The sequence below is a fragment of the Rhinoderma darwinii genome, chromosome 1 (assembly GCF_050947455.1).
Source record: "Rhinoderma darwinii isolate aRhiDar2 chromosome 1, aRhiDar2.hap1, whole genome shotgun sequence".
Classification (NCBI taxonomy): Eukaryota; Metazoa; Chordata; class Amphibia; order Anura; family Rhinodermatidae; genus Rhinoderma; species Rhinoderma darwinii.
The window spans coordinates 332912034-332928435 of NC_134687.1; the positions used below are offsets into that span (position 1 = coordinate 332912034).

Consider the following 16402-nt stretch of genomic DNA (forward strand, 5'->3'; position numbering starts at 1 on the left):
AGGTCCCCAGGGCTGACTGCAGAGGGACTCTCCGGTGTTTGATCACGTCACTGGGTTTCCGATGATGAGATCAAAGCGGGCAGTTCGCAGCAGTAAACAGCTCGGGTCCGAATGTTTTCCGACCCCAGCTGTATTCAGGAGACTGCTCTAATATGAGGAGCTGTTAGTTACAGCTCCTGCTTAGAGGATGAGCACTCACAGGAACACTAATCAGCCCGATCTACAGCGACGCCAAAAGACGTCGCTGTAGACTAAGGACATGCACCGCCTGCCGTCAAAAGACGGTGGGCGGTCATTAAGAAGTTAAATGAGAAATTGATACGACAGACAAATTGCATTTTTTTTAACTATTGTGACATTATAAAATCAGTTCACTTTTGCTGCACACAAGATTGTCTTTTCTCTCTGGGTATCAGACTAACCATCAGGGTATGTTCACACGCTTACTACGAAACGTCTGAAAATACGGAGACATTCAGAAATTTTTTAGCAACTCGCGTTTTTCGCAGCGTTTTATACGGCCGTTTTTGGAACTGTTTTTCTATAGAGTCAATGAAAAACGGCTCAAGATGTGACATGCACTTCTTTTTCGCGGGCGTCTTATTATGCGCTGTTTTTTTAAAATGAGGCGTAAAAAAAAGCCCCGTGCTCCCTATTTTCCAGACGTTTTTTGGCCCGTTTACGGCCCGAAAAACGGCCGAAAATAGCCAATGTGAACATACCCTAAGGCTGTGATGATGTAATAATTCTAGACTACCAGGCCAATACACACACATTTAGGGGAGATTCACACGAACGTTGCGTTTTTGCGCGCGCAAACAACGCAGCGTTTTGCGAGCGCAAAAACCATTTGACAGCTGCGTGTGTCATGCGTGTCTGATGCGCGGCTGCGTGATTTTCGCGCAGCCGGCATCATAGAGATGAGGCTTGTCAACGCCCGTCACTGTCCAAGGTGCTGAAAGAGCTAAATCTTTCAGCACCCTCGACAGTGAATGCCGAACACAACAGCGAAAAACCTGTAAAAAAAAAAAATAAAGTTCCTACTTACCGAGAACTTCCCGGCCGTTGCCTTGGTGACGCGTCCTTGGTGACGCGTCCTTGGTGACGCGCCTCTCTTGACATCGGGCCCCACCTCCCTGGATGACGCAGCAGTCCAAGTGACCGCTGCAGCCTGTGATTGGCTGCAGCCTGTGCTTGGCCTGTGATTGGCTGGAGCTGTCACTTGAACTGAAGTGTCATCCCGGGAGGTCGGACTGCAGGAAGGAGACAGGAGTAATCGGTAAGTTAGAACTTCGGTTTTTTTTTACAGGTTAATGTATTTTGGGATCGCAAGTCACTGTCCATGGTGCTGAAACAGTTTAACTCTTTCAGCACCATGGACAGTGACTATCTCCTGACGTCGCGTACCGATAATTTTTTTGCCGGGATCGGCCAAAACGAGTTTGGCCGAACCCGGTGAAGTTCGGTACGCTTGTCCGGCTTCGCTCATCGCAAAGACACTCCGTTTGGATGTTCGGAAACAGAAAAGCACGTGGTGCTTTTCGGTTTTCATTCATCCTTTTCACTGCTGTTGCGCGAATCACGCTCGTCCCACGGAAGTGCTTCCGTGTGGTGCGCGTGATTTTCACGCACCCATTGACTTCAATGGGTGCGTGATGCGCGAAATACGCAGAGTTATTGAACCTGTCGCGCATTTTGCGCAGCAGACAAACGCTGCGCAAAAAGCACGGACTGTCTGTACTGCCCCATAGACTTGTATTGGTCCATGCGTGCCGCGTGAAAACCACGCGGCCCGCACGGACCGAATACACGCTCGTGTGAATCCCCCCTAAAGCTTGACTAGACAATGGAGGGTAAAACAATCAGTCACCATTCAATGACTAAGGCTCTGCTCAAATCTGCGTCGGAGGTTCTGTTAGGAGCCTTTGTCACAGATCTGGACGAAAATAACAGCAAAATCAGTGCAATTTGCGCCACTATATTTTCCAGTAAAATGACGGACACTATGGCAGAAGCCTGACGGAACCCGTTAAACTCAATCAGGGCTGGTCTTAGGATAGATGGCGCCCTGTGCAAAATTTTCTTTCGGTACCCCAACCCATCATAAAAAAAATGCCCCATAAGAGTATAATGTCCCCACACAGTATATTGCCCCACACACCGTATAATGCCCCTTTAATGCCCTCAACACAGTATAATGTCCCCACAAAGTATGAACAATGACTGGGGAGTGAGTGTTGGTTGGTTTTCACTCACCACTCTGGGCTCCTTCTCTGCTTCAGCACTGAGTCTGACATACATTGCATTGTAATGTCACATGACACGTCATGTGTCAGTTTCAGTGCAGCATCAGCACTGGAGCAGAGAAGAACCGCCCGGACCAGAAGGCAGCTGCAGAGTCACCGGGCCCGGGAGCCAGGGCCGGGTTTAGACGAAGTGTGGCCCTGGGCAAAGTGTGGGTCCCCAAATGCTGAATTATTGTATTTATAATGCAATCAATTCAGAAGGCGGTGTACAGAGAACTGCATCGCTGATTTCTAGCAAGTCCAGGAGTGTTGCAAGCTCCAAAGCATATGTCCCCAATCACACAAAAAAATAATAATGTATATATATACTGTTACTGAAACATACTCCCATCCTGAAACTGAATCATACTGCCACACCATGACCGCATAGTAACTGACTAATACCCCCATACTGTTACTGAATAATACTGCCACACCATAACCACATAGTGACTGAATAATACCCCCATACTGTTACTGAATAATACAACCACATAGTGACTGAATAATACCCCCATACTGTTACTGAATAATACTACCACACCATAACCACATAGTGACTGAATAATACCCCCATACTGTTACTGAATAATACTACCACACCATAACCACATAGTGACTGATTAATACCCCCATGCAGTTACTGAATAATACCGCCACACCATAACCACATAGTGACTGAATAATACCCCCACACTGTTAACGAATAATACCACCACACCATAACCACATAGTGACTGAATAATACCCCCATACTGTTAACGAATAATACCACCACACCATAACCACATAGTGACTGAATAATACCCCCACACTGTTACTGAATAATACCACCACATCATAACCACATAGTGACTGAATAATACCCCCATACTGTTACTGAATAATACTACCACACCATAATCACATAGTGACTGAATAATACTCCCATACTGTTAATGAATGATACCACCACATCAAAACCACACAGTGACTAAATAATACCCCCACACTGTTACTGAATAATACCACCACATCATAACCACATAGTGACTGAATAATACCCCCATACTGTTATTGAAAAATACCACCACACCATAACCAAATAGTGACTAAATAATACCCCCATACCATTACTGAATAATACTGCCACACCACAACCACATAGTGACTGAATAATACCCCCATACAGTTATTGAATAATACCCCCATACTGTTACTGAATATTACCAACACATCATAACCACATAGTGACTGAATAATACCCTCACACTGTTACTAAATAATAGCTCAACACCATAACCACATAGTTACTGAATAATACCCCCATACTGTTACTGAATAAAAAAAAACCTATACAAAGACCTATATTACCACCATATAGTGACCATTTAGCGGTAGAAGTCAGTTATACACAGGAGCTCTGCAGGCAATATAAGTGATTACAGCACATTTATATCCAGTGACTCACAGGTGATGTTTCTCTCATTAGAGTCGTTCACTTTCCCTTTTTTTCTCCATCCGGCCCAGACCACTCTGACGACTTATTCCTGCCAAGACTCTGCAGAATTTGACACAAAGACATGTTGGTTTCTTGCTTTTTCCAGCATCAGCCACACCCCATCCTCTAAACAAAATTGTAATCCACAGTGCCCCATTTATAATGAGCCCTCAGTGCTCAACACAATAAAAGTGCCCCATCAGTAACCGTGCCTTCTTTGTGTCCCCACACAGTAATAATGCCCCCTTTGTGCTCCGTCGATAGTGCCACTGTGTCCCCTGTAGATAGCGCCACACACACAGACCCTGTAGATGGCGCCATATACACAGCCCCCTCTTGTAGCTCATGCCACACAGCCCCCCTTTGTAGATAGTGCCACATCCCCCTTCTAGATGGTGCAATATCCCTCCCTTGTAGATAGTGCGACCCCCTTGTAGATAGTGCCATACAGCCCCCATAGATAGTGCCAAACAGCTCTTCCCCTGTAGTGCCAAACTGCCGTAACCCTGTAGTGCCATACAGCCCTCCACCCTGTATAGTGCCACACAGCCTCGCCTAGTAGATAGTGCCAGACAGTCCACCCCCATGTATAGTGCCATACAGCCCTCCCCTGTATAATGCCACACAGCCCTCCCCCTATTGTGCTATACAACCCTCCCCCCTGTATAGTGCCACACAGCCCACCCCCTTTATTGTGCCACACAGCCCTCCCCCTGTATGGTGCCACACACCCCTTGTAGATAATGCCACACAGGCCTCTTGTAGATAGTACCAGACAGCCCTCATCCCTGTATAGTGCCACACAGCAGGCCCCCCCTTTTAGCTCGTACCACACAGCCCCCCTTTGTAGATAGTGCCACATCCCCCTTGTAGATAGTGCCATATCCCTCCCTTGTAGATAGTGCCATACAGCCCCCCAAGATAGTGCCAAACAGCTCTCCCCCTGTAGTGCCAAACTGCCCTCCCGCTGTAGTGCCATACAGCCCTCCACCCTGTATAGTGCCACACAGCCTCGCCTAGTAGATAGTGCCACACAGTCCACCCCCCCCTGTATAGTGCCATACAGCCCTCCCCCATGTATAGTGCCACACAGCCCACCCCCTTTATTGTGCAACACAGCCCTCCACCTGTATGGTGCCACACCCCCCTTGTAGATAATGCCACACAGCCCTCTTGTAGATAGTGCCAGACAGCCCTCATCCCTGTATAGTGCCACACAGCAGGTCCCCCCTTGTAGCTCGTACCACACAGCCCCCTTTGTAGATAGTGCTACATCCCCCTTGTAGATAGTGCCACATCCCCCCCTGAATGAACGGAGCGGACATTGAGGAGGTTGTGGACCAATAGGATGCTTCAAACTCGGGACTTCTGACGTATACCCGGGTTTGAGGCATCCTATTGGTCCACAGTCTCCTCAATACCCGCCACGTTAAATTCTTTGCTTACGCTTCAATGCCCGCCCCATTTTCCTCCCATTAAAAACTCCTCAGTGCTTGTGCGCTGGCCAGCATGAAAAAAAATAGTGTCCCTGGAAAACCCCTTTATGTTCAGACGTGGCGGATTTACAGTGCGGAATCCACATTGCAAATCAGCAGCAATTTACAGTACAATACAAGTGAATGGGGTTTTCAAAACCCCATCCACATGAATATATAGTATATCCTTTTAACAGAAAAAAATCTGTAGCGGAAAAAACCCCACCCACATGTAGCATACAGCATATCCTTTTAGCAGAAAAAAATCTGCAGTGAAAGCAGAGCATACTGCGGATTTTCAATTCCACAGCATGCTCAGTCTGCGGATTTTCACTGCTGCTTAATCCGCAACGAAATCTGCATGTTCATATGCAGATATTGATGCAAATTCATTGTGAATTTACTGCTAAATTTGCGACAAAAATCTGCAGCGGAAAGTGTCCTTCACATCTGAACATGTCCTTATTGTTGTATGTTTCCAAAAATATTGTTTCTGATTTAGATCTGAGCAACCTATTAAAGGATCATCTCCATTCTCTTCCTGCCACACATACATTTGAGCTTAGCTTTAGCAAAATGAGGCAGATTTCTCAATAGTGATGCATATTTTTGGGAGACAGCAAAAATTACTCAAATTGCGCTACATTTATCAAGTGACATAAGCAGTATGATAAATTTAGTAGGACTGACTAGTCTTACTATCCAGCATTTTTTTCTCTCATTGCGCTGTTCCCTCTTAGGGTATGATCACACGCTTTTCAGACTTTTTTTTGGCAACTTGCGTTTTTCACTGTGTTTAGACCGTGTGAACATACCCTAACATCTCCACCTTTTTCTGATTCTTCTTCTGTCCAACTAATCTATCTTCCTTCACTATTCAGTATATAGTACCTTCCCCTCATACACGCAATATATTTATAACCTTGAAGAGTAACTAAACATTTGGCAAACTTCTAACATGTCATAGTGACATGTCAGAAGTTTTGATTGGTGGGGGTCCGAGCACTGAGACCCCCAGCAATCGCTAAAACGAAGCGGCAGAAGCGTGAGCACTCAGCCGCTTCGTGTCTGTTTGGCTTTTTCCGGAAATCAATGTATCGAAGTACAGGCTCAATAGAAATTCTATGAGCCCGTACTCCGCTACATCAGCTTTCCGGAAAAAGCCGAACAGAAACTAAGCGGCCGAGCGCTCACATTAGCGCTTCTGCCGCTTCATTTTACTATATACTATTCACAATAGCGATTGTTGGGGGTCTCAGTGCTCGGACCCCCACCAATCAAAACTTCTGACATGTAACATGTCAGAAGTTTGTCAAACGTTTAGTTACCCTTTAATACAAAAAAGAAAAGATTAATTTGTTCAATGACAAGGTACACTCAGTGTAACATTATTATCACTGTTTTGTATTTTATTTGTACACACTTGGAGCTAAAATTACATTAGACAAAATTAACGATTTCTTACACAGCCATGTAGTTAAATTAACATAGTACCCACCAGTAGAGGGAGCATACAGCAGTATGAGGTAAGCTCCCCTAGTGGTGGCTGTGAGCAGTCATGATTTTATTATTTAAAGTGTAGCTAAACGTTTGACAAAGTGTACGGACTCAATAGAAAGTCTATGTACTCTGATACATTTATTTCCGGAAAAAGCCGAACAGACATGAAGCGGCTGGGCGCTCACATGATCGCTTCAGCTGTTTCGTTCTAGCGATTGATGGGGTCTCAGTGCTCGGACCCCCACCAATCCAAACTTCTGACATGTCACTATCACATTAGGAAACAACCTACAAGCGCACAAGCGCAAGGGACATAACATCCCAATAGAATATGAAAATAACTACCATGGATAGTAAAAAATATACAACTTTATTAGTACATAACAATACATGGTATAACAATAATAGATATAGTAAAAAATTCGGCGGATCATATATCAAGAGGAGTAGCGATCAGGTAAAGATGACAACATACCATGAGGAACACAAGAGACAACCAACCTCAAAAAACGTCCCAGTACTAGCATGCCATGGATACAGGTAAAATAGAGTGTCAATAAGACAAAAGATGTATATGCGGCTATATCCGTTGGAGAAATACTGCCCGTTACAAAGTATACATGGCACAGATATGCTAAGGATAAATAACGTGTTTGCAGACCAACATTTATAGATAAATGCCAGATAGAATGGGTGAGAAAACCTAGATACCTGTAGACATGATGGAAGCAGGGGACGTGAAGAGATGGCACAAAGACGCCTCGACGCGCGTTTCGCCTGCGACCGGCTTCGTCAGGAGGCTAATCAAGTTTAAAAACGTGGGGGGTTTATATACTAATGCAAGTGATAACTAATTCATTGGTGGCACCTGTGGGATGCACGTGTAAAGCGGCGCTCCGTAGCCATGATGCAAACACTGCATCATCAGGAAGTGCCAAACTGTCGACGTTGTGACGATGCGTCTCAAATACTGAAACGCACGTCACCATAGTAACGTGAACAAACAAATCAGGCACTCCGGGATGCAGTGCCCACAGCGCATGCGCCAGTGAGCGTCTGTGCAAATAAAGCACACAGACCATCAGGGAATAAGTAATAGGATAATGCTGCATGATGAATAGATAAATAGGCAAAATAATTAAATGCTTTTGAAAAACAGACCCATACACGGGATAACATATACAAATAATAACATAAATAAATAGAACATAAGTAGATACGATGAAAAATGTCTGATCAGTGCATAGTAGATCGTTTGAATATTACACAAAATTCATAAACTATAAATAGTGAATATATAAATAGTTCAGTAAGAATATGAATTAAGTTAATAACATAAATAATAAATATATTAAAAAAAATACATAAAAATACATAAAAAGACAAAAAATCTGAATATATGCAATAAGTGATACAACTAAAATAAATAGGTGTAAAGAAGTTATAGTGGACTAAATAGAAAATAAAAACAAACAATTGATTAAATTAAGTATTAATAAGAATAATGTGTGAAAAATACAATAATAATAATAAAAAAACACAGAATAAAAAGGATAGTGAAAGTGAAGTGTGAAAATAGGACAAAAATAAATAATAAAGTGCAATAAAGTACACATAAATATAAAAAATATGATAACGCATGAAAAAGAAGGCGTTAATAAGTGCAAAACCAAATCAAACAGTGTATGATGCATACATAGATATACAATACAAATACAAATGTATAATACAATACAAATAATAGAAACATTTCTATATAATATATATAAGAAAAATAATGAATAAAAAATAATAATACATAAATGATAAATAATAAATAAAAAATGTAAAATGATAATAATAAATAAATAAGAAAAAATAAGAAAAAACAAAAATAATGTAACAAAGGGCTATAACACCAAACAGCATGTCCAAGAAATGGTCAATCGCAGTCTTCGCAGTGAAAGGTACATCTCTCACAGGATAAATAATGACATCAGTGAAACCAGCAACACTAGAATATAGCAAAACTAAAGTTAGAATAATGTAATATTAACAGTCAATAAGCAATCCCCCAAAACTAAAATTTGCGCTGCTTATGATAATTTATAAGAAAGGTTTGAAGCTAGTGGCCTCATTGAGGCCAAAAGGTGTAGTGGTGTTTAGCAGGGTAATCCACTTCATTTCTTTTTTCAGGAGGGCTTTACGTATATCGCCACCCCTGCAGCCCAATTTAACCCTATCAATGCCCCGAAATATTATACCACTGGGGTCACAGGAATGATGTTGGTGGAAATGTCTGGGAATCGGCTGTAGTTGATCAACATCTTTGGTATTACTTGCTGTGCGGATCTTACTAACGTGTTCAAGTACACGTGTCTTGAAAGACCTGCTAGTCATGCCTATATAAATCAAATCACAGGGGCATGTTGCAAAATAAATCACAGCCTCCATTCTACAGGTAATGTTGAACACAATCTTGTATTCCTGATCTTTTTTAGAGTCATAGAAGGAGGATGAACGTACAATAAATTTACAGGCAGCACAGCTGCCACAATTAAACGATCCCCAGGGTGGACCACGACTACCAAATGGACTCATTTGAGTCTTGGAAATATAATGACTAGATGTCAAGAGATCACGCAGATTTTTTGATCTCCTCCAAGTAATGGAGGGGTCCTTCGACAGGCAAGTAGATAGATCTAGATCCGTAAGAAGCACATTCCAATGCTTCTGCATGATATTCCGAATTTCAACCCATTGAGAGTTGAAAGTTGTAATGAACCTAACATTAGGATCAAAAATCTATTTGGACTTGGGTTTACTCACCAGTAATCCCTCGCATGGTGTATGTTTAGCTCTTAGATACCCACGTCTTATATCCCTCCGATTGTATCCACGATTACGAAAACGTACTGACATATCTGAAGCTTGATATTCAAATTTACTCATGTTAGAACAGATACGCCGAGCTCTTAAAAATTGGCCCGTTGGAATGGCTCTCTTGACCTTTGGGTAATGGGAGGAGGTGGCATGGAGAAGTCCATTGGTCGCGGTCTCCTTCCTAAAAATGTCTGTAGAGACAATGTTGTCAACATCCTTCGATATCAAGACATCAAGAAATTCCACACACGACCTACTAAACTTCCATGTAAGCCTGATGTTTAAATCATTTTTATTTAGAGAAGAAAGAAAATATTCTAGCTGTTTAGTGGAGCCTTGCCAGATAAACAGAATATCATCTATGTATCTAGACCACAGGAGTACGGCGTCATGTCCCTGTGTGTTTTGAGGTTCACTGTAGGTTTACTATGTCACTATCACATGTCAGAAGTTTGTCAAACGTTTAGCCACACTTTAACTAATTGTCAGGGCATTTGGAGCTCTGTAAGAAAAGCATAACACCAGCTGCTACAAAGACATTATAAGAAATTAATCAGCCCAGAATGTTGGACCTATCAAGATAAACTGCTTACCATAAACATAATTTTTGTATTTTTTTTTTCGTGGGCAAAAAAATATAATGCAATTTTTGGCTAAATATTTATGTTAATTGCATGTAAACTAGTCAATATTTTTTGACTACAGAAAGTACCGCGTAGTCAAAATGGATGTACAAAATGCTTAACGTGGTATACTGTTCATAGCCATTTATTGCATATCCAAAGGATATGCCTTAAATGTCTGCTAGAGAAGTGGGACCCGCATCTGTCTCCAGAACAGCCCCTATTCTCCAGAAGAATAAATGGGGAGGTGGCCGCACACATGTATAATTTATATGACACACGGAATAGAATAGTGAGAGCCGTGCACATGCGTTAACAATTCTCCATTCATTTCCTGTCTGGATGTGGTGGCTGCCTAAGAGTCGGCTTAGGGGAACTGCATTCTGGTGAGGGGTGCTGGTCCCAGAGGTGAGATCCGCACCTATCAGACATATAATGCCTGCGGATATGTCATGAATGTCTGTGATGGGAATAACCCTTTAAGATTAGTCATTACCAGAATCATAATAGAAATCAACCAAAATCGTCTCATACCTTAAAAGAGGTTCAACATATTCTGTGGTATATTAGCAGTAGTCTGGTGTCTTAATAACTTGTAATATATAAGCTTTTTTTTTTTTTTTTTAGCTAGACTGACCCTCATAGTAATCATAGACTCATATGAGATATGTTTTATGAATTTGTTTCTTCTCTTATATAGCATGAGCTTCAAGAAGTATTAATGAAATCTGGAAGGAAGCTTATAGTTGTTGCCTTCACCTCTGGAAACTGTGGACCATGCAGATTAACAACGCCCCTCTTGGAGGTAAGTGGAAGATTTTGGTTTAATAAATGTCTAATGTCTGATTTTATAGGTAAATCGACAGTGATTGATTTTGTCCCCTGAAGTAAATAAATATGCCCTTAAATATTGACTCAGTTTCTTCCTTGGAGCATAGTATTGTAGACCCTAAATAATATTTGGTCCACAATTCTATTAATTGCTGCTGCAATTACTCTGCCTTCCTGGTGTAGAAAAGTTGCAAATTTTGGCGCTTACCATTTTTGCGCTAAAATTTGCGATGTTTCTCTCTTCAAGACTATTGAAAACTGCCTAAAAAAAGTGTAAGCGGTTACCCGGAAGAAGTAGAGCCAGCAAGTTTCAGACACATTTATAATGATCGAAAATTGTGCAAATTTTAGCGCAAATCTATGCCTGCTTGTAGCAGGCGTAGATTTCATTTTAGGACTTCCCCCGTTGCAGAATATGTATTAAGACTGACGTATGAAACACTAATCATATTTATGGTAAAGTGACTTTCTGAGTTATGTTGTGTGCAGCCAGGGCCGCCATCAGGAATTTCAGGGCCCCCTACAGCTACATTTTCTGGGCCCCCCTACCGTGGCACCGCCTGTTAACGGTACTCCGTCCAGTACTATATCATGGTACCCAGGGCCGCCATCAGGGGGGGTATTATGGGTACTGATGTGAGAGGCCCGGCCAAACCTAATTGAAAGGGGGGCCCGGCAAACTGCCGCGACTTGCCTTTGGTAGAAAAAAAAACAGGCCCCTGCAATGGGGCCCGTTTTTTTCACCAAAAGAATGTCATGAGCTGCGGGCCCCCCTTTCAATTAGGTTTGGCCGGGCCTCTCACATCAGTACCCCTAATACCCCCCTGATGGCGGCCCTGGGTAGCATGGGGGCCGTCAAACACCGCCGCCTGTGCGACCGATCACGCGCACCCGCAAACTCCCGCGCATGCGCACCGGCGACCGCCTGGAACCGCGCACCGAATTTTGAGGCAGATTTTGACCTGCCCACACTATCTTGCCGCGTTTTTTGCCCACGGCGATTGAGGACAGCAGACAGAAAACGCAGCGAAAAATGCATTTTCTGCCTCCCATTGATTTCGATGGGAGGTCAGAGGCAGAACCGCGGCAAGAAAGGACGTGCTGCTTTTTCTTTTTTCCGCGACTGGCTCCCATTGATTTCAGATTAAATCAATGGGAGGCGGTTTTGGAAGTTTTTTGGTGCTGATTCTGACGCAGTGTCCGAGTCAATATCAAGGCCCAAAAACTCTGTGAACTGGGCCTTATTGTTAGGGCTTATTCAGACGAACGTGTAATACGTCCGTGAAACGTGTGTGATTTTCACGCGCGTTGCACGGACCTATGTTACTCTATGGGGCCGCGCAGACTGTCAGTGATTTTCACGCGCCTCGCACGGACCTATGTTACTCTATGGGGCCGTGCAGACTGTCAGTGATTTTCACGCAGCGTGTGTCCGTGTGTACGCTGCGTAAAACTCACGACATGTCCGATATTTGTGCATTGTTCGCGCATCACGCACCCATTGAAGTCAATGGGTGCGTGAAAATCACGCCCAGCACTTCCGCAGCCGTATAAACTATGAATGAAAACAGAAAAGCACCACGTGCTACAAACATACAAACAGAGTGTCATAATGATGGCGGCTGCGCGAAAATCACGCAACCGCGCATCATACGCTGCTGACACACGGAGCTGTTATGGACCTTTTGCAAGCGCAAAACGCCACGTTTTTGCGCGCGCAAAAAGCACACGCTTGTGTAAATCCGGCCTTAGGGTAGGAACACACTAGGCATGAACGCTGCGGATTTTATGCAACACATTTTATTGTGTAAAATCCGCAGCGTATTACAGTCGCAGCAGAGTGGGTGAGGTTTGAACAAATCTCATCCACACGCTGCAAAAATAATGGACCTGCAGTGTGACTGCAGTCGCATGTCAATTTATTCTGTGGAATCGCTGCTCCTCTGTTGCGGAAATGCTGCGGTTCTGCCGCAAAAATCACAAATGAGAAAAAAAAAGGCACTTTTTTAAATTTATAAAAAAGTTTAGACTTGCCCCGGCCGTAGTCCTGGTGACGCGATCCTCTATTCTTAGCGTAGCCCCGCCTCCTGTCATGACGTTTCATCCCATGTGACTGCTGCAGCGGTCACATGGTCTACAGCGTCATCCCAGGAGGCGGGGCTACGTTCAGAAGAGAGAGATGCGTCACTTAAACTACGGCCGGGGTAAGTCTAAACTTTTTTTTCCCTGCAGGATTCCCACAGCGGACAAGCCTCACGAAACCTGCGCCACTATTCGGTGCGGTTTTGCTGGCGGAATTCCCTGCGGCTACCGGGGCGGATAAGCTGTGTCGTTTTACTCAGCATATCCGCCTAGTGTGTCCCTTATGATGTCGCTCCTGGAGCTGCTGCCGGTCTCTAAATAGGCAGTTGGTTCAGTAGAATTTGGAATTATTTTTTTTTGTGAACCAGCTTAAAAAAATACAAAACTTTTGTGTTAGGGCCTGTTCACATCACTGTTCGCTTCCGCTCCGGGGTTCCGTCTGAGGTTTCTGTCGGGTGAACCCCGCAACGGAAAGTGAAAGTGATAGCACAGCTTCCGTTTCCATCACCATTAGCGCAGTCGACTGCGCTATTAATTCCGTCCGAAAACCAGCCGGAATGGTGACGAACGGAAACCATTAGCGATGTTTCCGTCACCATTGAGATCAATGGTGACTGAAACGGAAGCTGTGCTGTCACTTTCACTTTCCGTTGCGGGGTTCACCCGACGGAAACCTCAGACGGAACCCCGGAGCGGAAGCGAACAGTGATGTGAACAGGCCCTAACACAAAAGTTTTGTATTTTTTTAAGCTGGTTCGCAAAAAAAAATAATTCCAAATTCTACTGAACCAACTGCCTATTTAGAGAGCGGCAGCAGCTCCAGGAGCGACATCATAAGGGACACACTAGGCGGATATGCTGAGTAAAACTCCACAGCTTATCCCGGGAGCCGCAGGGAATTCTGCCAGCAAAACCGCACCAAATAGTGGCGCAGGTTTCGTGAGGCATGTCCGCTGCGGGAATCCTGCAGGGAAAAAAAAGTTTAGACTTGCCAGGGCCGTAGTTTAGGTGACGCATCTCTCTCTTCTGAACGTAGCCCCGCCTCCTGGGATGACGCTGTAGACCATGTGACCGCTGCAGCAGTCACATGGGATGAAACGTCATGACAGGAGGCGGGGCTACGCTAAGAATAGAGGATCGCGTCACCAGGACTACGGCCGGGGTAAGTCTAAACTTTATCAATTTAAAAAAGTACCTTTTTTTTTTCTCATGTGTGATATTTGCGGCAGAACCGCAGCATTTCCGCAACAGAGGAGCAGCGATTCCACAGAATACATTGACACGCTGCGGCTTAAAAAGTCACACGGCAGGTCCATTATTTTTGCAGCGTGTGGATGAGATTTGTTGAAATCTCATCCACTCTGCTGCGACTGTGATACGCTGCGGATTTTCCACAATAAAATGTGTTGCATAAAATCCGCAGCGTTCATGCCTAGTGTGTTCCTACCCTAAGGCCGGATTTACACGAGCATGTGCTTTTTGCACGCGCAAAAAACGTGGCGTTTTGCGCATGCAAAAGTTCCATAACAGCTCCGTGTGTCAGCAGCGTATGATGCGCGGCTGCGTGATTTTCGCGCAGCCGCCATCATTATGACACTCTGTTTGTATGTTTGTAGCACGTGGTGCTTTTCTAATTTCATTCATAGTTTATACTGCTGCGGAAGTGCTGGGCGTGATTTTCACCCACCCATTGACTTCAATGGGTGCGTGATGCGCGAACAATGCACCAATATAGGACATGTCGTGAGTTTTACGCAGCGGACACACGCTGCGTGAAAATCACTGACAGTCTGCACGGCCCCATAGAGTAACATAGGTCCGTGCGAGGCGCGTGAAAATCACGCGCGTTGCACGGACGTATTACACGTTCGTCTGAATAAGCCCTAACAATAAGGCCCAGTTCACAGAGTTTTTGGGCCTTGATATTGACTCGGACACTGCGTCAGAATCAGCACCAAAAAACTTCCAAAACCGCCTCCCATTGATTTAATCTGAAATCAATGGGAGCCAGTCGCGGAAAAAAGAAAAAGCAGCACGTCCTTTCTTGCCGCGGTTCCGCCTCTGACCTGCCATCGAAATCAATGGGAGGCAGAAAATGCATTTTTCGCTGCGTTTTTTGTCTGCTGTCCTCAATCGCCGCGGGCAAAAAACGCAGCAAAAAAACGCGGCAAGATAGTGTGGGCAGGGCAAAATCTGCCTCAAAATTCTTTAAGGAATTTTGAGGCAGATTTTTTTTTGCCTGCAAAATACTGTGTGAACAGGGCTATACATAAACAACACTTTGAGATAATTTACTCACTGTCAGAAGAGCTGCTCCCACTCCAGTCCTCTTCCGGCGATGTCTTCCAGGGGAGGTCTTCGGTCCAGACGTCCAGTCCTTCACCTCCAGCCAGGCTCCAGGTAAGTTTTGTCCATGTGGGTCCGCGGCTGCGCGCGCTTCGTTCGCGGGCGGCCGGTCGCGGGTGCGCGCGCGGTCGATCGCGGGTGCGCGCGCGGGCGGTCTCCAGTGCGGGCGTTCGTGGACGCGGACGGTTTGACGGCCCCCCATGACGAGGGGAGGGGGCCCGCAGCAGCAGCAGCAGCTCACGACATTCTTTTGGTGAAAAAAACGGGCCCCATTGCAGGGGCCCGTTTTTTCCTACCAAAAGAATGTCGAGGCAGTTGCCGGGCCCCCCTTTCAATTAGGTTTGGCCGGGCCCCTCACACCACTACCCCTAATACCCCCCTGATGGCGGCCCTGTGTGCAGCTCGTGGATGATGACCTTATCCAACTGGTGCAGTCCACAACCCCAGGCAATTTCTAGACAGCTGTGCAGCTAAAAGACAGCTCTCAACCAACTTGCCAGTTCTTTAAAACACCAGCTTTGCTCTCTAAAACACTAGCAGAGGATGTGATGTCACACAAGTCTTGCTTTGCAACCCCAGTGCAGCTTTTACAATAGCATTCCTAATACTATTCAACATTAAGTGCTTGCTGCTGCTGGTTTGGCTCTCATTCCAAAAGGGTCCTGCTTATTGCTCAGGTGGCACTAGCCTTTTTACTGGTACATGGGCCCTTGATCGTATTGGTTCCAGTGAGAATAGCCTGTATACAAGTCTCTAATACTATGTCTCGGTGCCACTGGAGACTTTTTATCCCCTTCAATGTTGTGGTTCTGGAGGTACTGTGTAAAGCTTAGAGTGGAAGTTTCTTAACTTTTAATAATGTTTTTATTGAACGTTTTAAACTTTTTTGTAACCAAGTGTACAGAAGGAAAAGGGGAT

The 16402-nt window shown here is 44.5% G+C and overlaps 1 protein-coding gene across 2 annotated transcripts in view; it reads left to right on the top strand.

The window, feature by feature from the left end:
* The window catches only part of LOC142650979 (thioredoxin-like), a 96749-nt gene that overhangs the window by 70085 nt on the left and 10262 nt on the right, over nucleotides 1–16402 (top strand). For both annotated transcript variants that reach the window (XM_075825652.1, XM_075825653.1), the window contains exon 2: nucleotides 10926–11030. In XM_075825652.1, the coding sequence (XP_075681767.1) occupies nucleotides 10947–11030 (84 nt within the window). In that variant the 5' untranslated portion in view covers nucleotides 10926–10946. The remainder of the gene's footprint in view (nucleotides 1–10925; nucleotides 11031–16402) is intronic.